General features: G+C 54.8%; 1 protein-coding gene across 2 annotated transcripts in view; it reads left to right on the top strand.

Annotated features, from left to right (window-relative positions):
* The window catches only part of LOC144731860 (6-phosphofructo-2-kinase/fructose-2,6-bisphosphatase 3-like), a 64,086-nt gene that overhangs the window by 5,669 nt on the left and 39,200 nt on the right, over nt 1-19,217 (top strand). Inside the window, exon 1 of one of the 2 annotated variants that reach the window (XM_078613153.1) lies at nt 15,012-15,335. The exons of the other annotated variant lie outside the window; for it this stretch is intronic. Within the exon in view, the coding sequence (XP_078469279.1) occupies nt 15,236-15,335 (100 nt within the window). The 5' untranslated portion in view covers nt 15,012-15,235. Of the gene's footprint in view, nt 1-15,011; nt 15,336-19,217 lie in introns of those variants that run through there. 2 annotated transcript variants of the gene reach the window in all.

The raw sequence follows: 19,217 nt of genomic DNA, 5'->3' as shown, positions 1-19,217 counted from the left end.
GTGGTGGTGTGGTAGTGTGGTGGGGGTGGTGGTGCGGTAGGTGGTGGTGTGGAAGGTGGTGGAGGTGGTGGTGTGGAGGTGGTGGTGGTGTTAGTTTGGGAACGGTGGCGCTACGCAACTGCTGCGAACCCGGCGACCCAAGTTCGATTCTAGATCACGGCCATCAATTATCTGAACCGGTTCATGGATCCTCCTCTCCTCGGTCGACTCAGACTCAAATGAGTATCTGGTGGGATGTGTAAACATCGCCACTGCGGAAGACAAAGGCGGCCGGGCGTGGTGTGGGCCATCCACCCCCTCGTGTGCCGTGCCGACCCTCATCGGTGCTCCTCGCTAAACAGCACGTGCCCCAGCGGTCTGTTCAGCCTATACGTGGGGCGTCTTTGGTGGTGGAGGGTGACGGTGGGTGGTGGTGGGGGGGAGAATTCCATGGCAAGCGGAGAGGCAAGATCCCGTCCGGGCCCTCACGGGGGGGGCGGTGGGCGGAGTCGTGGAGCCGCACCGTGATTGGCCCGCGGGCTGCTCGGAGTCGTTCGAGGCCACGGCTGCCCACGAGCCACCCCGACGCAGCAGCGGGGCCAGCGGTGGAAGTGACTCCGCAGGGTTCTGGGGCAGCGCACCGTTGTGGAGCGGTGGTGGTGGTGGCGTTGTTGTTGTGTTCTCAACGGGACTCGGCGAGGCGTTTGCGAATTGTGACCAAGCCAATGGTAAACCAGGTCCACGGAGTGAGTCGTTTCTCGGGGTCAGCGCGTGTCGCCCAGAACTGGTTTTATTTCCATTCTGCGAAGAGGCGTACGGAACGTGCAAGTGCCAAGCCCCTCGGGGCGCGGTGTGAGTGAGTGATCGAGGTGGGTGGGTAGTGGAGCACGTGGGTGGTGGTGGTGGTGCACGTGGGTGGTGGTGGTGCACGTGGGTGGTGGTGCACGTGGGTGGTGGTTGTGGTGGTGCACGTGGGTGGTGATGCATGTGGGTGGTGGTTGTTGTGGTGGTGGTGCATGTGGGTGGTGGTGGTGGTGCACGTGGGTGGTGGTGGTGGTGCACGTGGGTGGTGGTGGTGGTGCACGTGGGTGGTGGTGGTGGTGCACGTGGGTGGTGGTGGTGGTGCACGTGGGTGGTGGTGGTGCACGTGGGTGGTGGTGGTGGTGCATGTGGGTGGTGGTGGTGGTGGTGCACGTGGGTGGTGGTGGTGGTGCACGTGGGTGGTGGTGGTGGTGCACGTGGGTGGTGGTGGTGGTGCACGTGGGTGGTGGTGGTGGTGCATGTGGGTGGTGGTGGTGCATGTGGGTGGTGGTGCACGTGGGTGGTGGTGGTGCACGTGGGTGGTTGTGGTGGTGCACGTGGGTGGTGGAGGTGCAGCGGTGAGCGCGCACTGCCCTACGAACGTGGCCCACCCGAGTTCGATTCACGCCCATGACCGATAAGTGATGTATATCTGCACCGGTTCTTTCACCTCCTCTAGGTCGACTCAGCCTCAAATGAGTACCTCGTGTGGTGTGTAAAACATCGTCACGAGGGAGACAAAGGCGGCCGGGCGTAGTGCTGACCACCCACCCCCTCGTGTGCCGTGCCGGCCTTCATAGGTGTTCGCTAACAGCACTTGCCCCAACAGTCTGCTGCAGGCTATACGGGGGATCTTTGTCTTGTGGCGGAGGATGGTGCTCGTGAGTAGCTGTTAAGATCTCTAAAATATAAAAACCCTCCACGTCTGTGGGGTTCTTGTAGTTATTTCTGCGCGTGTCTCTGTGCATATTTGAGTCTTCTCTACAGCGGCACTTTGATGGCTACACGGGGAGGGAGCTGCCATGGTCTAATGCTTAGCACACGATCCAGAGGTCACCCGTCCCATTCGATCTCTCGGCGCGGCAGCCGTAGTAAGGGTGCATGGTGTTTTTTGTTAACCCCCCCCCGCACCGCATGTGCCCACCAAGCAGGGTAAGTGGGTTCACCACAGTCGATCGGCAGGCATCTCTGCATGTTGAACTTCTTCCGCGCCGTACGTAGCCAACCATGCTCATTGGAGGTGCGGGGGGAAGATCAACAGACTAAACACAAAAAGCAGTCCTAAAGAAACGACTTTCTAGATGATGCTTTAACAGTGCATAGCTCCAAGTGACTCCCTAACATCGGAAGGAGGAGCGTTCCAGACGGCCGCAGGAGCGCGTCTGAAAGTGGTGCGCGACGATGTAGTGACCACCGTCTTTGTTGCGACGGCCAGCAGCCGCCGCTGCTCCCGCCGCTGCTGCTGCTGCTGCGAGTATGACCAGAGAGTTGGCGCGATGGTCGTGTGCAGTGGGGTAAAGTGTGGGTACTGCCACCTGCCAGACATCTGGCCGGCGTGGAAAAAGTAGGCCAAGTAATCCTCCATCTCGAGCAGTGGTTCTTAACCTTTACTGCAGCCTTGCACCCCTTTGGTTCTCATTCGTGAAATAAAATGTAGAATGTTAACAAGTGCACAGGGGTTGATGAAGCAAAGTAAGTTGTAACTTACGTGCCCGCGCTTAATTTGTGTTTCGATGATTTATCTTCTAAAAAAAAATCTGTCCGTGTCTCGCATCCCCAAGTTAAGAACCACCGCTCTCGAGGGAGATCTCCGTCCAGAAGAGGCCCTTCTGCCAGCAGTAGTGTCAGCAAGCAATCGCAGCGTTACGCCTTTACCCCCCCCCCCCGTCTTTAACCAGCGTCCTCAAAGGGCCATGCCGTGACCTTTTGTTTGACGATCGGAGCCAAAGTGTCAGCTCAGCAGCGCGGTGGCCTCGTATTGCAGAGGAAGGTAGTGACTCAGCCCGGGGGATGTGTTCACGTGATTATTTGACACGGATGTTGCCTGGCCATTGCACAATATCTCGTACCGCTGAAGTAATAAATGTCGAGCGACTGGAAGGAGATGTGAAATAATAATAACATTTCCCCACGTTTCCCGATTCGTGCCTTAGAACAGGTTGTGGTATGTGGTGGTGGTGGTGGTGGCGGCTTGGAGAGTTACTTCATCCAAGAGTTGATCAAGCCTGGCTAATGATAACACAAGATGCCGGGCAAAATATGAAACGCGTGGAACTCTTTTTAGAAATCGGTTGAGAAAATAAATCGGAGAACGTGACTCGACAATGACGGAATACTTCACAGGGTGACATGGAGGCGTAAAACAGGAGATTGATTGCCTGCGCGCACATACGGTCGCCCTCAGGGGGAATGAGGGATTCATAGCTCATGACAGATAAAATATTAACATTGGCAGAGGAGCGGATGCATATCTCGAAAGCAAAAACTAATTCTCTCATGCAAATTGTTAAGCGGTTTTCCCCACTTACAGCCCTGAGCCACATTCCCATGGCAGGGACCAGGCTATCCATAGGACGAGCACTTTATACTTCTCCACAAACTGGTAGCTATTTTATCGACCCTGGAGGGATGATGGGCTGAGTCACCCCCAACCGGGAATTGAACTCTCACCTTCCGATTGCGCGAGCCACTCGCTCTACTCGCTGAGGCCGCGTGGTCGGTCCGCTCATTGCCTGCCTACGAAGCAGGCCGTTGTGGGCCTGGCTCGTGCTCGAATTGGCCACTGCTCGGGACCACGAGGGCTGTCTCCAGTGGGCAGAGCGCCCTGCCCACTGGACACTGCTCAGGGCTGTGTCCAGTGGGCAGAGCGCCCTGCCCACTGGACACTGCTCAGGGCCCTGCCCCTGCTACGCTGCGGCAGGCGTTGACCTCCTCTGAACGGTGCGTTGGGACGCCCGGGTGCCTGGCAACGGCGGTGTGACGTCACCGACCCGCCCAGCCAATGAGCGCGCGCAAGCGCGGTGTCCGCGTGAAGGTGTTCGGCGGCGCCTCCTGCGATTGGCTGGGTTTTGACGCCCACCGAACGTTCGGCGAGTCGGCTCCTCGGACATTTTTAGCATTTTGGTTTGTTGCTCTTCCCCCCCCTACCACACCTCCGATGAGCACGATTGGCTACTTACATTCACGTGCCGTATGTTGAACTTCTTTCGCACCGTACGTAGCTTGCCGTACTTATCGAGAGGTGTGGGGGGGGGACAACGAACTAAGCACAAAAAGCGGTTCGAAGGAAAATGAGTTTGTCGATCTCGGTGATGATTTAAAAGTGCATCGCTCCCAGTGGCTTCCTAGTATCGGAAGGAAGAGCGTTCCAGACGGCCGCAGAAGCGCATCTCAAAGCGCCCGATGCAGTGACCGCCTTTGCTCGATGGCCAGCTGATAGGGGTGGCAAGCACAGGGGCGAGTGTAGAGCGCTCTGGGCTGCTGGCAGGTCGTTCACTAGGAAACGCTCTCGAGTGCTTTGTTGTTGGCTCGTGCTGCGAGGTGGCCAGATGGCAGGACAGCGATGCATTCTTGAGTCTATCTGTGCGGAGTTGCCCCCTTGTGTGCGTGGTGGCTTGTGGCCAGGTACTCCGTTTTCCTCTCGCATGAATAAGCCAAATACTGTCGTTTAACAATCATCTTCACTATCAGCTGCTTCCGCTCCTCCGTTAAAACAACGCCCATCTCTTCTCCACATCCCATCCGACTACTGCTACTCCCGAGCCCCCAGCTACGACCAGGTCCACCCTAACCTCTATCACTACCCCAACCCCTATCACTACCTCAACCCCTATCACTACCTACCCCTATCACTACCCCAACCCCTATTACTACCCCTATCACTACCCCAACCCCTATCACTACCCCAATCCCTATCACTACCCCAATCCCTATCACTACCCCAACCCCTATCACTACCCCTATCACTACCCCAACTCCTATCACTACACCATCCCCTATCACTACCCCAACCCCTATCACTACCCTAACCCCTATCACTACCCCAACCCCTATCACTACCCCTATCACTACCCCAAACCCTACCTCAACCCTACCTCAACCCCTATCACTACCTCTATTACTACCTCATCCCCTCCGTAACCACTCCCGCCTGTCCTGTCAACATAACTACACCACTTTTAATAACAACCCCACTCTTTATGTCACCCACTATCGTCTTATGTACAATTGAACCATTGTTGTTGTAAAGCGCCTTGCTTTCAGGCGACATATATATGTGTACGATAAGAGATCATTGAACGGACCAAACTGCCAAAGCGGAGTCCTCCTGCGAAATGAGTCTTTGGGCTCTGCAAACCAATCCCGGGCTAGACAGAGTATGGTCATTATAATTACTGTTCGTTGGTTTAAAACGCGGGCTCAGGATAACAGGCAGTCGAGCTGAGGCCAACAAGCCAAACCGCATCACTTCCTACACACAGCATTCCTCGTGCTCTTTGGAGTAAAAACCCATGGCAAAGCAACTCCGGGACTTCTCTTTGCTTCCATTGATTTGTGAAACGAGGCCGTGAAACGATTTACCGCACACTGAATGAAAGGAAATTCCAATTTGGTGAGGTTGGGTGGAAGGCGGGGGGGCGGCGAGGTGTGATGTCATTCTCAAGACAACAGAAGGTGGTGGCCGAGGATTCGAGAACCCGGTGTAATCTACACCGGCACCATCTCCCCCCCCCCACTACTGGTGGACTCATGCCCACCCTGCAGGCCGGGCTGCGTCGTCACCTCGTGCCGCGTGGGGACAGCTGCTCCCGGCTGTCCCCTGGGCAAGCCAGCAAAACAAAAACAGCTACAGCTGCCCATTGGAATTGTTCAGGTGAGTTGGTAAGATGATGAAGTGTGAAGTCACGGGCCTTCCTGAGAGCTAGGCCAGCTGAGGAGCCTGGTTGTATTTAAAGGCAGAGCTGGGTGAAATAAACACGTGGTGATGGAAAGCAGATACTCGGGCAACACGTTGAAACTCGTAACTACAGATGCTAAATATGTACGTTGAACTACTTTACCACCGTACATAGCCATCCATGCTCATCGGAGGTGTGGAGAAGGACAACAAACTAAGCACACAAAAATCAGTTCTAGAGAAATGAGTTTGTCAATCTCGATGACGATTTAAAAGTGCGTAGCTCCAGTGGCTTCCTAATATCGGAAGGAAGAGCATTCCAGACGGCCGCAGAAGCGCATCTCAAAGCGCGCGATGCGGTGACTTGAGACATCGCAACGGCAAAGGAGGTTTCGAGTGCAGAAAATGCAATGGGGCAAGAGCTGAAGAGTGCTTAGGGGATGCGTGGGAGAGAAGCTTGGCATCGCACTGAGAGACGGCAGGAGGAGCACGTGGATCGTGGGACAAACAAAATGGGACGCACGTTGTTGACAGAGAGCGCTGCTGAAAGGGATGCCGGGCCCAGTGAAGGAGACTGGTGAATGAATAGCGGCCAAAGGAGGGAGCACACAAGAGAGGGCATCCGTCTTGGAGATGCGGTAACAAGATCAGCTCATGCAGGAACGTGGCAGGCATTCATCTAGCAGTGGATAGACCGTGGCCGATATGAATGATAATCAAGATCTGTCCATCTGCTGCAGGGGTTCTTCTTCACCTGTGGTGCACGCTGCACCCCCTAGGAGTGCGAGACGTGGCCAGATTTTTTTAGAAGGTAAATCATCGAAACACAAATTAAGCAGGGACACCTAAGTACAACTACTTTGTTTCATCAAACCTCTGCATTTATTAACAATATAAAAAAAATAAAGATTGAGAACCAAAGGGGTGCAAGGCTGCAGTAAAGGTTAAGATAATCTGCTCTCCTAATAATAGGGTTTTCCTCTTTTTTTTCTGGCAACAAAACTGAAACCTTTTACAATGAATCATGTGTGCATTAACCACAATACTGCACACATGATTCCTTGCCAAAAAAAGGGGAAACCCCCTATAATATTTTGGTACTGGCAAAGGAGGTCTAATGATGCATCTGCTCTCCTGTATATCAATGAAGCTCGCGTCTCTCGCTGTGACTCACATTAAACTGAGGAAGATGCAGGGGGCATCCCCAACCCCACAGGGACGCTCCTGTCCGCCCACGCCACGCAGCCTTGCATACATTGTCCATATTTATTATGCGGGCAAGTCCGTATTTAAAACACTCAATTCTCTTCCCTTTCCACCGTAAAACGAAATATGATGGATGCATTTCATCGCGACAGATGAGGGATGCTATTGGCCCAATCGGGCTGTTCGTCGTTTGACGGGGGTGTTTCCTTGGGAATCCAATTTGCCAGCAAAGCTTTCTTCTCACACGAGGTCTTCTCCCTGCGAGGAGGATTACTCATCGGCGCAGCTGCTCGTCACGCTCAGCGGTTGGGGGTCATCTGAGTCCACGTCAGCAAGAGTGGAAATGCGCGGCTCTGTGGCTCCATCCGTCCGCCAGCAGCCGGGATTCTTATTGTAGGCGCCTAACGATCGTGTGTCGTCAGCATGTATGGACGTACAGTACGTTGCATTTCTTTCGCACCGTACACGGCCAAGCGCGCCAATCGGAGGAGGCGCGGGGGAAGGGCAACAAACTACACGAAAAAAATGTGTTCTAAACAAAATGCGTTTTCAATCGTCAGCGACAGCCTTGACCGATCCACTGCTGGATGAAGGCCTCACCAAGCACACCGCCGCCACCTCTCACCGTCCGGCCGTGGGCAGCAATCCAGCAGCGCCAGCCCATGCCCTGATTTCACCGCTCTGTCTCCTAGGCGAACGTCCTCTCCGACGCGTCCCATTCCCTAGGCTGCCGCTCCGTGATCGTCCCTTGAGCGTCATCCACGATCATTGCTGGCCCGTGACGTGCCCTGCCCAGGCCCGCTCACTTGTCTCAACAGTTTGGGGCGATGTCTCTAAACCTCATCGCATAAACCACGTGTCCCTCTTTCTGTTTCGTGTATTCATCAAATAGTTGTGTATTCATCAATTGAAATTGATTCGCGTGCCCATTGTGATGCGTGGATCAAATCACGATCGTGAGAGTGGGCCGTGTACAAATCAATCGCGCGCTAATCACGCGCTAATGTTACGTGATATTCTGGCTATGAACGCGCGTGTTTAATTTCTCAATTTCCCCCATGCCGCATGAACATATTTATTCTTTAACATCCTTCTTGGGGTCGCTTGGATACTGCTGAGGATTATCTGGGTGCTTCCGAGGACGTCTGAACAAGGTTGTTAAAGGCACGGGAGGAGGATTGCTTTGTTTCGTGCAAATGTATTTTGGCCTCTGCTTGTTTGGGAAACATTGCAGGTCCTTGTGTATCCAACAATAAGCACATTCTTGAAATCTTTCAACACAAAGTGTTCCCCAGTTTGGGCATGAAACAAAAACACCCACCCCACGCGCTGTGAGCACGCACACAGACACAAGATCCCCCCCCCCCCCCCCCCCGTGTAGGCTTCAATAGACTGTTCGGGGCAAGTGTTTTTAGCGAGCAGCACCTATGATGGCCATGACGGCATGCAAGAGCATGGGCGGCCAACACCCATTGCCTGCTGGCCGCCTTTATCTCCCCAGCGCTGATGGTTTACACACCGCACCAGATACGAATTAAAGTCCGAGTCCTCCTAGGGGAGGCACAGGACCAGTTACAATATTTGTCACTGTTATTTTTCGTGAATGGGAACCGAACCTTGGGTGCCCGGATTCGTAGCGCAGTGCAGCGCTCGCCTCTACACTACCGCTCCCCCACCATCTTTGTGATACAAAGACCCTCCCGTATAGCCTTAACAGACTGTTGGGGCAAGTGCTGTTAGCGAGTACCGAAAAGGCCGCCTTTGTCTCCCCAGTGGCGATGTTTACACACCGCCCCAGGTACTCATTTGAGGTTGAGTCGACCTAGGGGCAGCCCAGGACCGGTTCAGATAATCGTCACTGGGTGTTGGCGGTGAGCGGGAATCGAACCCGGGTCGCCAGGTTCGTGGCGCAGCGGAGCGCGCTAACCGCTGCACCACCGCTCCCCCCACGTGGTGGTCGCGTGGATTGCTCTCTGGGCCCCTCTAACCCCCCCCCCGCCACGTTTAGAAACAACGCGCGTTTATATAATTTGACTGCCACTATACATTCCTACGTGTTATGATGATAAAGCCGCTGCCATGATGAGCTATCCTCCGGGTCCGCCGGTGTTTACCTCCACATTTGGAAACAGGCGTTTCGAATCAACATCACGCGTTGAGAATATTTGGCCGCCATGGAGTTGCGCACGATGAGCCACTTGGTTGAGCTATCATCTGTGATGTCCAGGTCGCTTCTGAAAAAGAGCTACATCGCTCAGTGGGCTTTACCTGCGATAAAATAAATTAAATAGTTCCGTTTATTTGTTATCACCTGTGGCCCAGGTAGCTCTCTGCAAAGTGAATAGCTGAGTTGGCTTCACCTGGCGAATAAAAGGTTTAGCCGATAGGCGAAATGAATGTGAAGTGGGGGAACGCGCCTCTGCCCTCGATTGCCATTCGTTACATCAGAAGGGGTTCTGGGCTGCTTTGTTTCCTCTGCCACTGCTGTGGCACGAGGTCGTGCAGGGTGTTGGATGTTGACTCCTTGGCTCCGGGCGCGGCCTCTGGGCTTGCGTAACAGAGTCGAGCTTTCTGACGTAACTGAGACCCAATGAGTAGCAAGAGGAATATGTAACAACACTTTCTGGCTCCGATGGAGTGATGTCCGTAGGTGGGGGGGGATTCGAGTCAACCCTCAACCCAGAACTCAAACTCGCTCGGCCGCTCATCCGCTTGCGAGCCGCCGAGCAAAACCCGGCTAGCACGGTCGGCTGCGTACGGTGCGAAAGAAGTTGAACGTACCGTACATACGCAAACACTCCAGAGTACCTCGTGAAGTCAAATAGTCGCAGGCGTCACCGCTCTTGCGTTGATAACAGTGGAACGTCGGCAGTGTTCACTGCCGTACGAACCACTTGGAATGTTTCATTACATTTGATATGGATTTGAACTGTCGGGTGTCACGCATGTGCCACGCTGGGCACGCTTGCGTGCGAGACGTTTTGCCATCTCAAGGGATCTTCTCCCGGGGGAATATCTTTTAGATGTGAATGTTCTGTAAACGGAACAACCACCACCACCGCACGCGGGCAGTAGCTACCCAACCACTACCACACGTGTACAGCCTCACCACCACCACACGTGTACAGCCTCATCACCACAACCACACGTGGGCAGCCTCACCACCACCACACGTGTACAGCCTCACCACCACAACCACACGTGGGCAGCATCACCACAACCACACGTGGGCAGCCTCACCACCACCACACGTGGACAGCCTCACCAGCACCACCACACGTGGGCAGTCTCACCACCACCACACGTGTACAGCCTCACCACCACCACACGTGGGCAGCCTCATCACCACAACCACACGTGGGCAGCCTCACCACCACCACACGTGGACAGCCTCACCAGCACCACCACACGTGGGCAGCCTCACCACCACCACCACACGTGGGCAGTCTCACCACCACCACCACACGTGGACAGCCTCACCACCACCACCACACGTGGGCAGCCTCACCACCACCACACGTGTACAGCCTCACCAGCACCACCACCACACGTGGACAGCCTTACCACCACCACACGTGGGCAGTCTCACCACCACCACCACCACACGTGGACAGCCTCACCACCACCACCATACGTGGGCAGCCTCACCACCACCACCACCACCACCACCACCACCACACGTGGACAGTCTCACCACCACCACCACCACACGTGGACAGCCTCACCACCACCACACGTGGACAGCCTCACCACCACCACCACCACACGTGGACAGTCTCACCACCACCACCACACGTGGACAGTCTCACCACCACCACCACACGTGGGCAGTCTCACCACCACCACCACACGTGGGCAGCCTCACCACCACCACCACCACACGTGGGCAGCCTCACCACCACCACACGTGTACAGCCTCACCACCACACGTGTACAGCCTCATCACCACAACCACACGTGGGCAGCCTCACCACCACCACACGTGGGCAGCCTCACTACCACCACCACCACCACCACACGTGGACAGCCTCACCACCACCGCCACACGTGGACAGCCTCACCACCACAACCACACGTGGGCAGCCTCACCACCACCACCACCACACGTGGGCAGCCTCACCACCACATGTGTACAGCCTCACCACCACCACCACATGTGTACAGCCTCACCACCACCACCACGTGTACAGCCTCACCACCACCACCACACATGGGCAGCCTCACCACCACCACCACACGTGGGCAGCCTCACCACCACCACTCGTGTACAGCCTCACCACCACCACCACACGTGGGCAGCCTCACCACCACCACACGTGGATAGCCTCACCACCACCACACGCGGGCAGCAGCTCCACCACCACCACACGTGGACAGCCTCACCACCACCACACGTGTACAGCCTCACCACCACCACACGCGGGGCAGCAGCAGCTCCACCACCACCACCACACGTGGGCAGGGCACCCTGATGCAATTATCTGACATCACGGTGCAGCATGCGCGGCTGACCACGCGCATTGGTGTAGAGGGGCACTCGGCGTTCACGGCCCCACGGACGAGACCCTCCGCGTGCTCTCGGCCCCTCTCACGGCCCCTGTCACGGCCCCTCTCACGGCCCCTGTCACGGCCCCTCTCACGGCGTCTGCTGCTGTCCCCGTGTCGCTGGCCCGGGGCCCATGGGCAAGAGTCCAGCAGGGCCTGGTGGTGCAGCCTCTCGATCAAAGACCCCCCGTGTAGCCTGAAGAGACTTGGGGCAAGTGCTGTTAGCGAGCACCTATGAAGGCCGGCACGGCACACGAGGGGGTGGGTGGCCAGCACCACGCCCGGCCGCCTTTGTCTCCCCAGTGGCGATGTTTACACACCGCCCAGGACCGGTTCAAATAATCGTCCCCGGTGTTGGCCGTGATTCTAATCCGGGTGGCCAGGCTCGTAGCGCAGCGTAGCGCTAACCACCACACGACCACTCCCCACTCTACCCACGCTGCTTTCAGCGCGAGGGTTGGTGGATCACGCAGAGATCCGTCTCGAGCAGTGACTCTTAACCTTTACTGCAGCCTTGCACCCCTTTGGTTCTCAACGGTTGAATACAATGTAGAATGTTAATAAATACGCAGGGGTTGATGAAACTAAATAAGTTGTGCTTGCGTGACCGTGTTTAGTTTGTGTTTCGATGCTTTCCCTTCTCACAAAAATCTCGCCACGTCTCGCACCCCCAGAAAGGGCGTCTCGCACCCCAGGTTAAGAAGAAGAAGAACCACTGGATTCGATTATATTTGGATGCTAAAATTAATGTCCACATAAGCCACTTCGTCAAGCTATCATTTGTGGTCAAGTCGCTTATGGAAAAGCTCAGTGGGCTTTACCTGGTAAAAAATTAATAGTTTAATTTGTGCATTCTGTTAGCAATCTGCTTACCTTTTCATATACTTTGCACTCCTATAGTTTTTTTGTACTGAACGCTATTGCGACGTTCCGACCCCTTGCCCCGACTGGACCTTCTATATATATAAATAGCTTTATAGTCTGAATAACTGTGTTCTGATTCAAGCGATAACTCGCTGCGCTGGAGAGAGGTTGCCAGGAGATTACGTTACTGTGCAGCGAGTGCGGTTCCCTCGAATGCACGCGGTGGGGATCTCCAGCGCTGCAGTTTATTTTCTCCCCCCACGTAAAAATAAAACCAAAGCACTCGTGGGAGTGGAATCGGCCACTCTATCCAAGGCGCTGCGTGACCCCCCCTCCTGAGAAGAAGTCTCGAGACTGGGCTCGGCTCGTGTGCAGCAGACGCACGCACGCGACCACCGGCGCGCCCGCGGTGACTGTAAGAATGGTTTTGTGATGTGAAAAGTCACTTTTCTTTCACGCGAGATTATTTTCTGTCCGATGGGAAACGCAATGAGGCGATTGCCACAAGGAGCGCGGGTTCGATCCCGACCCAGACGCCACGGTGGCGAGGAGTTGCTAACTACGTCGCCGAGTTTCCAGGATGTCGTGGGGTGGATCCTGACTCTGACGCCTGTTGTATTTTTAGAGTTTGTGTGTTTTTCTCTCTCTCTCCCATCATCACGGCGGCGAGGAGAAGTTAACTCCCTCGCCTGGCATACAAGAGGTCGTGGGTTCGATCTCGACCCTGACGCCTGCTGCTGTATATTTGGAGTTTGCACGTTATATATCTCTCTCTCCGTGGTTGCGTAGATTTTTCTCCGGGTCCCCTGGTTTTGCCCTATCACATTTAGAATGAACATCACGCATTGAGTATTTGGCTGCTATAAATTTCCACGTGATAAGCCACTTCGTTGAGCTATCATTTGTGGCTAGGTCGCTTCTAGAAAAAGAGCTCTATTGCTCAGCGGGTCTTACCTCTGATTAGCACGGTTAGCTACTTACTGAGCGACAGTTCAACAAACTAACATACAGTACCTGGAAAAATAAAAAGTGTTTCATTTAGTGCTAAGTTTGACATGGTAAAAAATATATACTTTGAATAGTGTCAGTTTTCATGCATCTTGGCCATCGGCAGAGTTTGACTTCCATATTTGGAGGGGGGCAGGGGTTCGTCTTGTCCCTCACATTAGGAATCGTTCTATATTTTTATCTTAATTATAAACGACTGTTTGGGGGGGGCGGCACGGTGGGGGGGGGGCGTGCCCCCCTCCCCCCAAACTCCGCCCATGGTCTTGGCACCAAACGAGCACTGAACTCGTGTCCAGCTCCCCGCGTTGCTTGTGGTGTTACCCCGACGATGAATCGAAGGTCACTCGCCGTGTGACGCCATGCAGACGTCGCGGTCAGCAGCGGTAGCAGCCGCCGCACTGGGACTCGCGACCCCAGAGGTCGCCGGTGCGACCCCGCCTCGCCGGCGCGGTGGTTCACGCAGTGGCCGTGTTTCTAAATCCACCACCCCAACGCCGCCTCTGTCCAGCACAGCAGCAGTGTTGCAGTACGGCACGCGGGCTCACCCCAGCGAGGTCGCGTGTGGCGGGGTAACGTGTGGGGGATGCCCACAACTCCCGCGACGCGTCTGGTCAACGTGAACGAGTGGACCAAATCCCCTCCCAGAGCTCGCTCGGGAGGAGGCAGCTGCGCGCGCGGGCGGCAGTGGTTGGTTCCGAAGGGCCGCGCATCTTGGACGTGTTTTCCCCGTTGTTGCATTGCTACGCATTTTGCCACGTGGGGGGGGGAGCTGGAGTAACCCGGATGATGTCCACGCGTTCGAGGAGGTAACACGCGACGCCTCGCCATCGAACAAGGACGGTCCCCGCATCGCGCGGCGCTTTCAGACGCGCTACTGCGGCGGACGTCTGGAACGTTCTCCCTTACGATGTGAGGACGCCACTGGGAGCTACGCACTTTGAAATCTCAATAGAAAACAAATTTCTTTGGAACTGCTTTGTTGTCCTTCCCGCCCGCACTTACGATTAGCACGGTTGGCTACGTACGGTGCGACAGAAGTTCAACATAAATACGTGCAAGCGCAGATTCTATCCACTGCTGTACTGCCCTCTGCAATCCAAACCTACCACACCTTGTAGTCGCAGGCAGTGTCTCATTGAAGAGCTTCCCAGGGGCAGACTTGCTTAGCTTCCAAGATCCGATTTGATCATTGGCGGCTCACAATCAGAAGGTTGTCTGTCCAAACCCCGGTTTGGGGGTTTGTCTACTCTGCCCGTCATCCTTTCGGGGGTCGATAAAGCGAGTACCACTTTGTGGCGAAGCCAACAGTTGGGTTGTCCGATAGCGAGACTTGCCCCACCAACCCGCAATAGGAATGTGGAGTTTCCACCACCGGGCTCAAGGACCCCGAATCGCGCCATAGGGTCCCGCTCGCTCGGGCGTGTAAGTGGAGGTTCGCGCAGCTGCGGGGAGCAAGCGGGGAGCAAGAAGGGAGCAAGCAGCAGGGAGCAGCAGGGAGCAAGAAGGGGGCAAGAAGGGAGTAGCAGGGAGCAGCAGGGAGACACCCGTAGCAGGCAGTGCGCTCCCGCTAGGCGATGTTCGGCCGGGCCGCTGCTGGCGGGGGGGGGGACCCGCGGCGTGGGAAGATCCTGAGATGAGGGGGCGGGGCGTGAGGGGAGGGGGCGGGGCGTGAGGGGGCGGGGCGTGCCCCATTCACACCGAGGGGATCGCCGCTCCTCGCCGTGCCGCACTCGCCCACACCGAGGCCGCTGTTGAGTTACTCGGCTCCGCCAAGCTCCCTTCCCTGTTCCCCGCAGCCGCGAGAGAGACCCAACTCGGATTAGCACGGCTTCCTTACAGGTGGGTGGGTAGGTGGGGGGCTACGTACGGTGCGAAAGAAGTTCAACGCGCGCGCGAGCACCGTTCGCGATCGGCCAGGGAGCGAGGCGCGTCCCGATGCCGCTGGAGCTGACGAAGAATCCCCTGCGCAAGGTTTGGGTGCCCCGCCACGGGCGCGATGACTGCGGGCAGCTGCCTGCGGCCCACAAGAACGGATGTGAGTCCTGTAACACTACACACCACTCACTATACACACTATACACACACCACACACACACTACACACACCACACACACACTACACACACTACACACACACTACACACACTACACACACTACACACACACCACACACACACACTATACACACACACTACACACACCACACACACTACACACACTACACACACTACACACACACCACACACTACACACACACCACACACACCACACACACCACACACACTACACACACCACACACACTACACACACCACACACACTACACACACCACACACACTACACACACACTACACACACACACTATACACACACCACACACACACACCACACACACACTACACACCACACACACACTACACACCACACACACACACTACACACACACCACACACACACTATACACACACACCACACACATACTATACACACACTACACACACACACTACACACACTACACACACACCACACACACTACACACACCACACACACTACACACACTACACACACACACTACACACACCACACACACACTACACACACACTACACACACACACACCACACACACACCACACACTACACACACACTACACACACACTACACACACACACTATACACACACCACACACACACTACACACACACTACACACCACACACACACCACACACACACTATACACACACCACACACACACCACACACACCACACACACCACACCACACACACACACACTACACACACACACTATACACACACCACACACACACTACACACCACACCACACACACTACACACCACACACACTACACACACACCACACACACACTATACATACACACACACTACACACACCACACACACTACACACACTACACACTACACACACTACACACACCACACACTACACACACCACACACACTACACACACTACACACACACTACACACACTATACACACACACTATACACACACCACACACACACTATACACACACTATACACACACACTATACACACACTACACACACACTACACACACCACACACACTACACACACACTATACACACACCACACACACACACCACACACACACTACACACCACACACACACTACACACCACACACACACACACCACACACACACTATACACACACACCACACACACACTATACACACACACCACACACACACTATACACATGAAGTACCGGTGAAGACGCTGGACACCCAGGTTGAGGCACACGTATATTTATTTCAGCTTATCGGTACAGGACAACACTAGAGGGGGTAGCGGCCCCCTCACCCGGATAACTGGGGATACCCCCTAGCTAATCTCACCTATCCCCAAGTCCTCCTCTAACGAGCTAGGGGAGGCTAACTGGCCCGACACTGGTGAGTCGGGCTACGGTCTCCGGAGTCCCAGGGTCTAACCCTGGTTCACGGAACCACGCCTCTGGCTCGCTCCTCTGCAGCCCTGACAAGGGCGGCGTCGAGGGGAGTCCAGGGCTCTAGCTAGAGGATCTTCACTCTTCCTCCTTCGTTCCCAGACTGAGCCCCGAGCTCTCTTTGTCCTCCCCCTTTATACCCCCCATCAGGATCACAACCCCCCAGGCTGCCTGATGCGGACGTCGCTGCGGGCACCCCCCCCGTGTACTCCCGTAACTCCGCCCACTGTGTTTGTTACCCATTGGATCGTATGCACTTACAGCCCTCCCGTAACAGCCCTACATCACCCCCCCCATTACAGCTCGCAGCCGTCCCGGCTGCAACAATTCCAAATAAAGGAACAATTACCCCTCGACCCCGTGTGTGCCTCATTTTTTCAACAAAATGCAAATAGCAGAACAACAACAAGAACAACAACCATACCCCCGAAGGGAATGTCCGACGCACCCCCCCCCCCCGCATAAATACGAAATCCGTAAGCACGTATGTACAACTAGCCAGGAACTCCCCCATCACACACAGCACACCCCACTTCTGACACCAGATGAAGTACCGGTGAAGACGCTGGACACCCAGGTTGAGGCACACGTATATTTATTTCAGCTTATCGGTACAGGACAACACTAGAGGGGGTAGCGGCCCCCTCACCCGGATAACTGGGGATACCCCCTAGCTAATCTCACCTATCCCCAAGTCCTCCTCTAACGAGCTAGGGGAGGCTAACTGGCCCGACACTGGTGAGTCGGGCTACGGTCTCCGGAGTCCCAGGGTCTAACCCTGGTTCACGGAACCACGCCTCTGGCTCGCTCCTCTGCAGCCCTGACAAGGGCGGCGTCGAGGGGAGTCCAGGGCTCTAGCTAGAGGATCTTCACTCTTCCTCCTTCGTTCCCAGACTGAGCCCCGAGCTCTCTTTGTCCTCCCCCTTTATACCCCCCATCAGGATCACAACCCCCCAGGCTGCCTGATGCGGACGTCGCTGCGGGCACCCCCCCCGTGTACTCCCGTAACTCCGCCCACTGTGTTTGTTACCCATTGGATCGTATGCACTTACAGCCCTCCCGTAACAGCCCTACACACACACACTACACACACTACACACACACTACACACACACCACACACACACTACACACACACTACACACACACACTACACACACACACCACACACACACACCACACACTACACACACACCACACACACTACACACACACTACACACACACACTATACACACACTACACACACACTACACACACACTACACTACACACACTACACACACACACTATACACACACCACACACACACCACACACACCACACACACCACACACACACACCACACACACACACACTACACACACACACTATACACACACCACACACACACTACACACCACACCACACACACACACTACACACACACCACACACACACTATACATACACACACACTACACACACCACACACACTACACACACTACACACTACACACACTACACACTACACACACTACACACACACCACACACTACACACACCACACACACTACACACACTACACACACACTACACACACTATACACACACACTATACACACACCACACACACACTATACACACACTATACACACACACTATACACACACTACACACACACTACACACACACACTACACACACACTACACACACACACTACACACACCACACACACACACGCCACACACACGCCACACTACACACACCACACTACACACACACACTACACACACCACACACACTACACACACTACACACTACACACACCACACACCACACACCACACACTACACACACACTACACACACACTACAAACACACTACACACACTATACACACACACTATAAACACACCACACACACACTATACACACACTATACACACACACACTATACACACACACCACACACACACGCCACACACATGCCACACTACACACACCACACTACACACACCACACTACACACACCACACTACACACACTACACACACACACACTACACACTACACACACACACACTACACACTACACACACCACACACACACCACACACCACACACACACCACACACACACTACACACACACTACAAACACACTACACACACTATACACACACACTATACACACACCACACACACACTATACACACACTATACACACACACACTATACACACACACACCACACACACACGCCACACACATGCCACACTACACACACCACACTACACACACCACACTACACACACCACACTACACACACCACACTACACACACACACACTACACACACCACACTACACACACCACACACACACACTACACACACACACTACACACACCACACACACACACCACACACACACACTA

Source organism: Lampetra planeri, chromosome 40, assembly GCF_965212315.1.
Source record: "Lampetra planeri chromosome 40, kcLamPlan1.2.h2, whole genome shotgun sequence".
Lineage (NCBI taxonomy): Eukaryota > Metazoa > Chordata > Hyperoartia > Petromyzontiformes > Petromyzontidae > Lampetra > Lampetra planeri.
The sequence above is the reverse complement of the archived record's forward strand: the minus strand, read 5'-3'. Positions and strand labels throughout refer to the sequence as shown.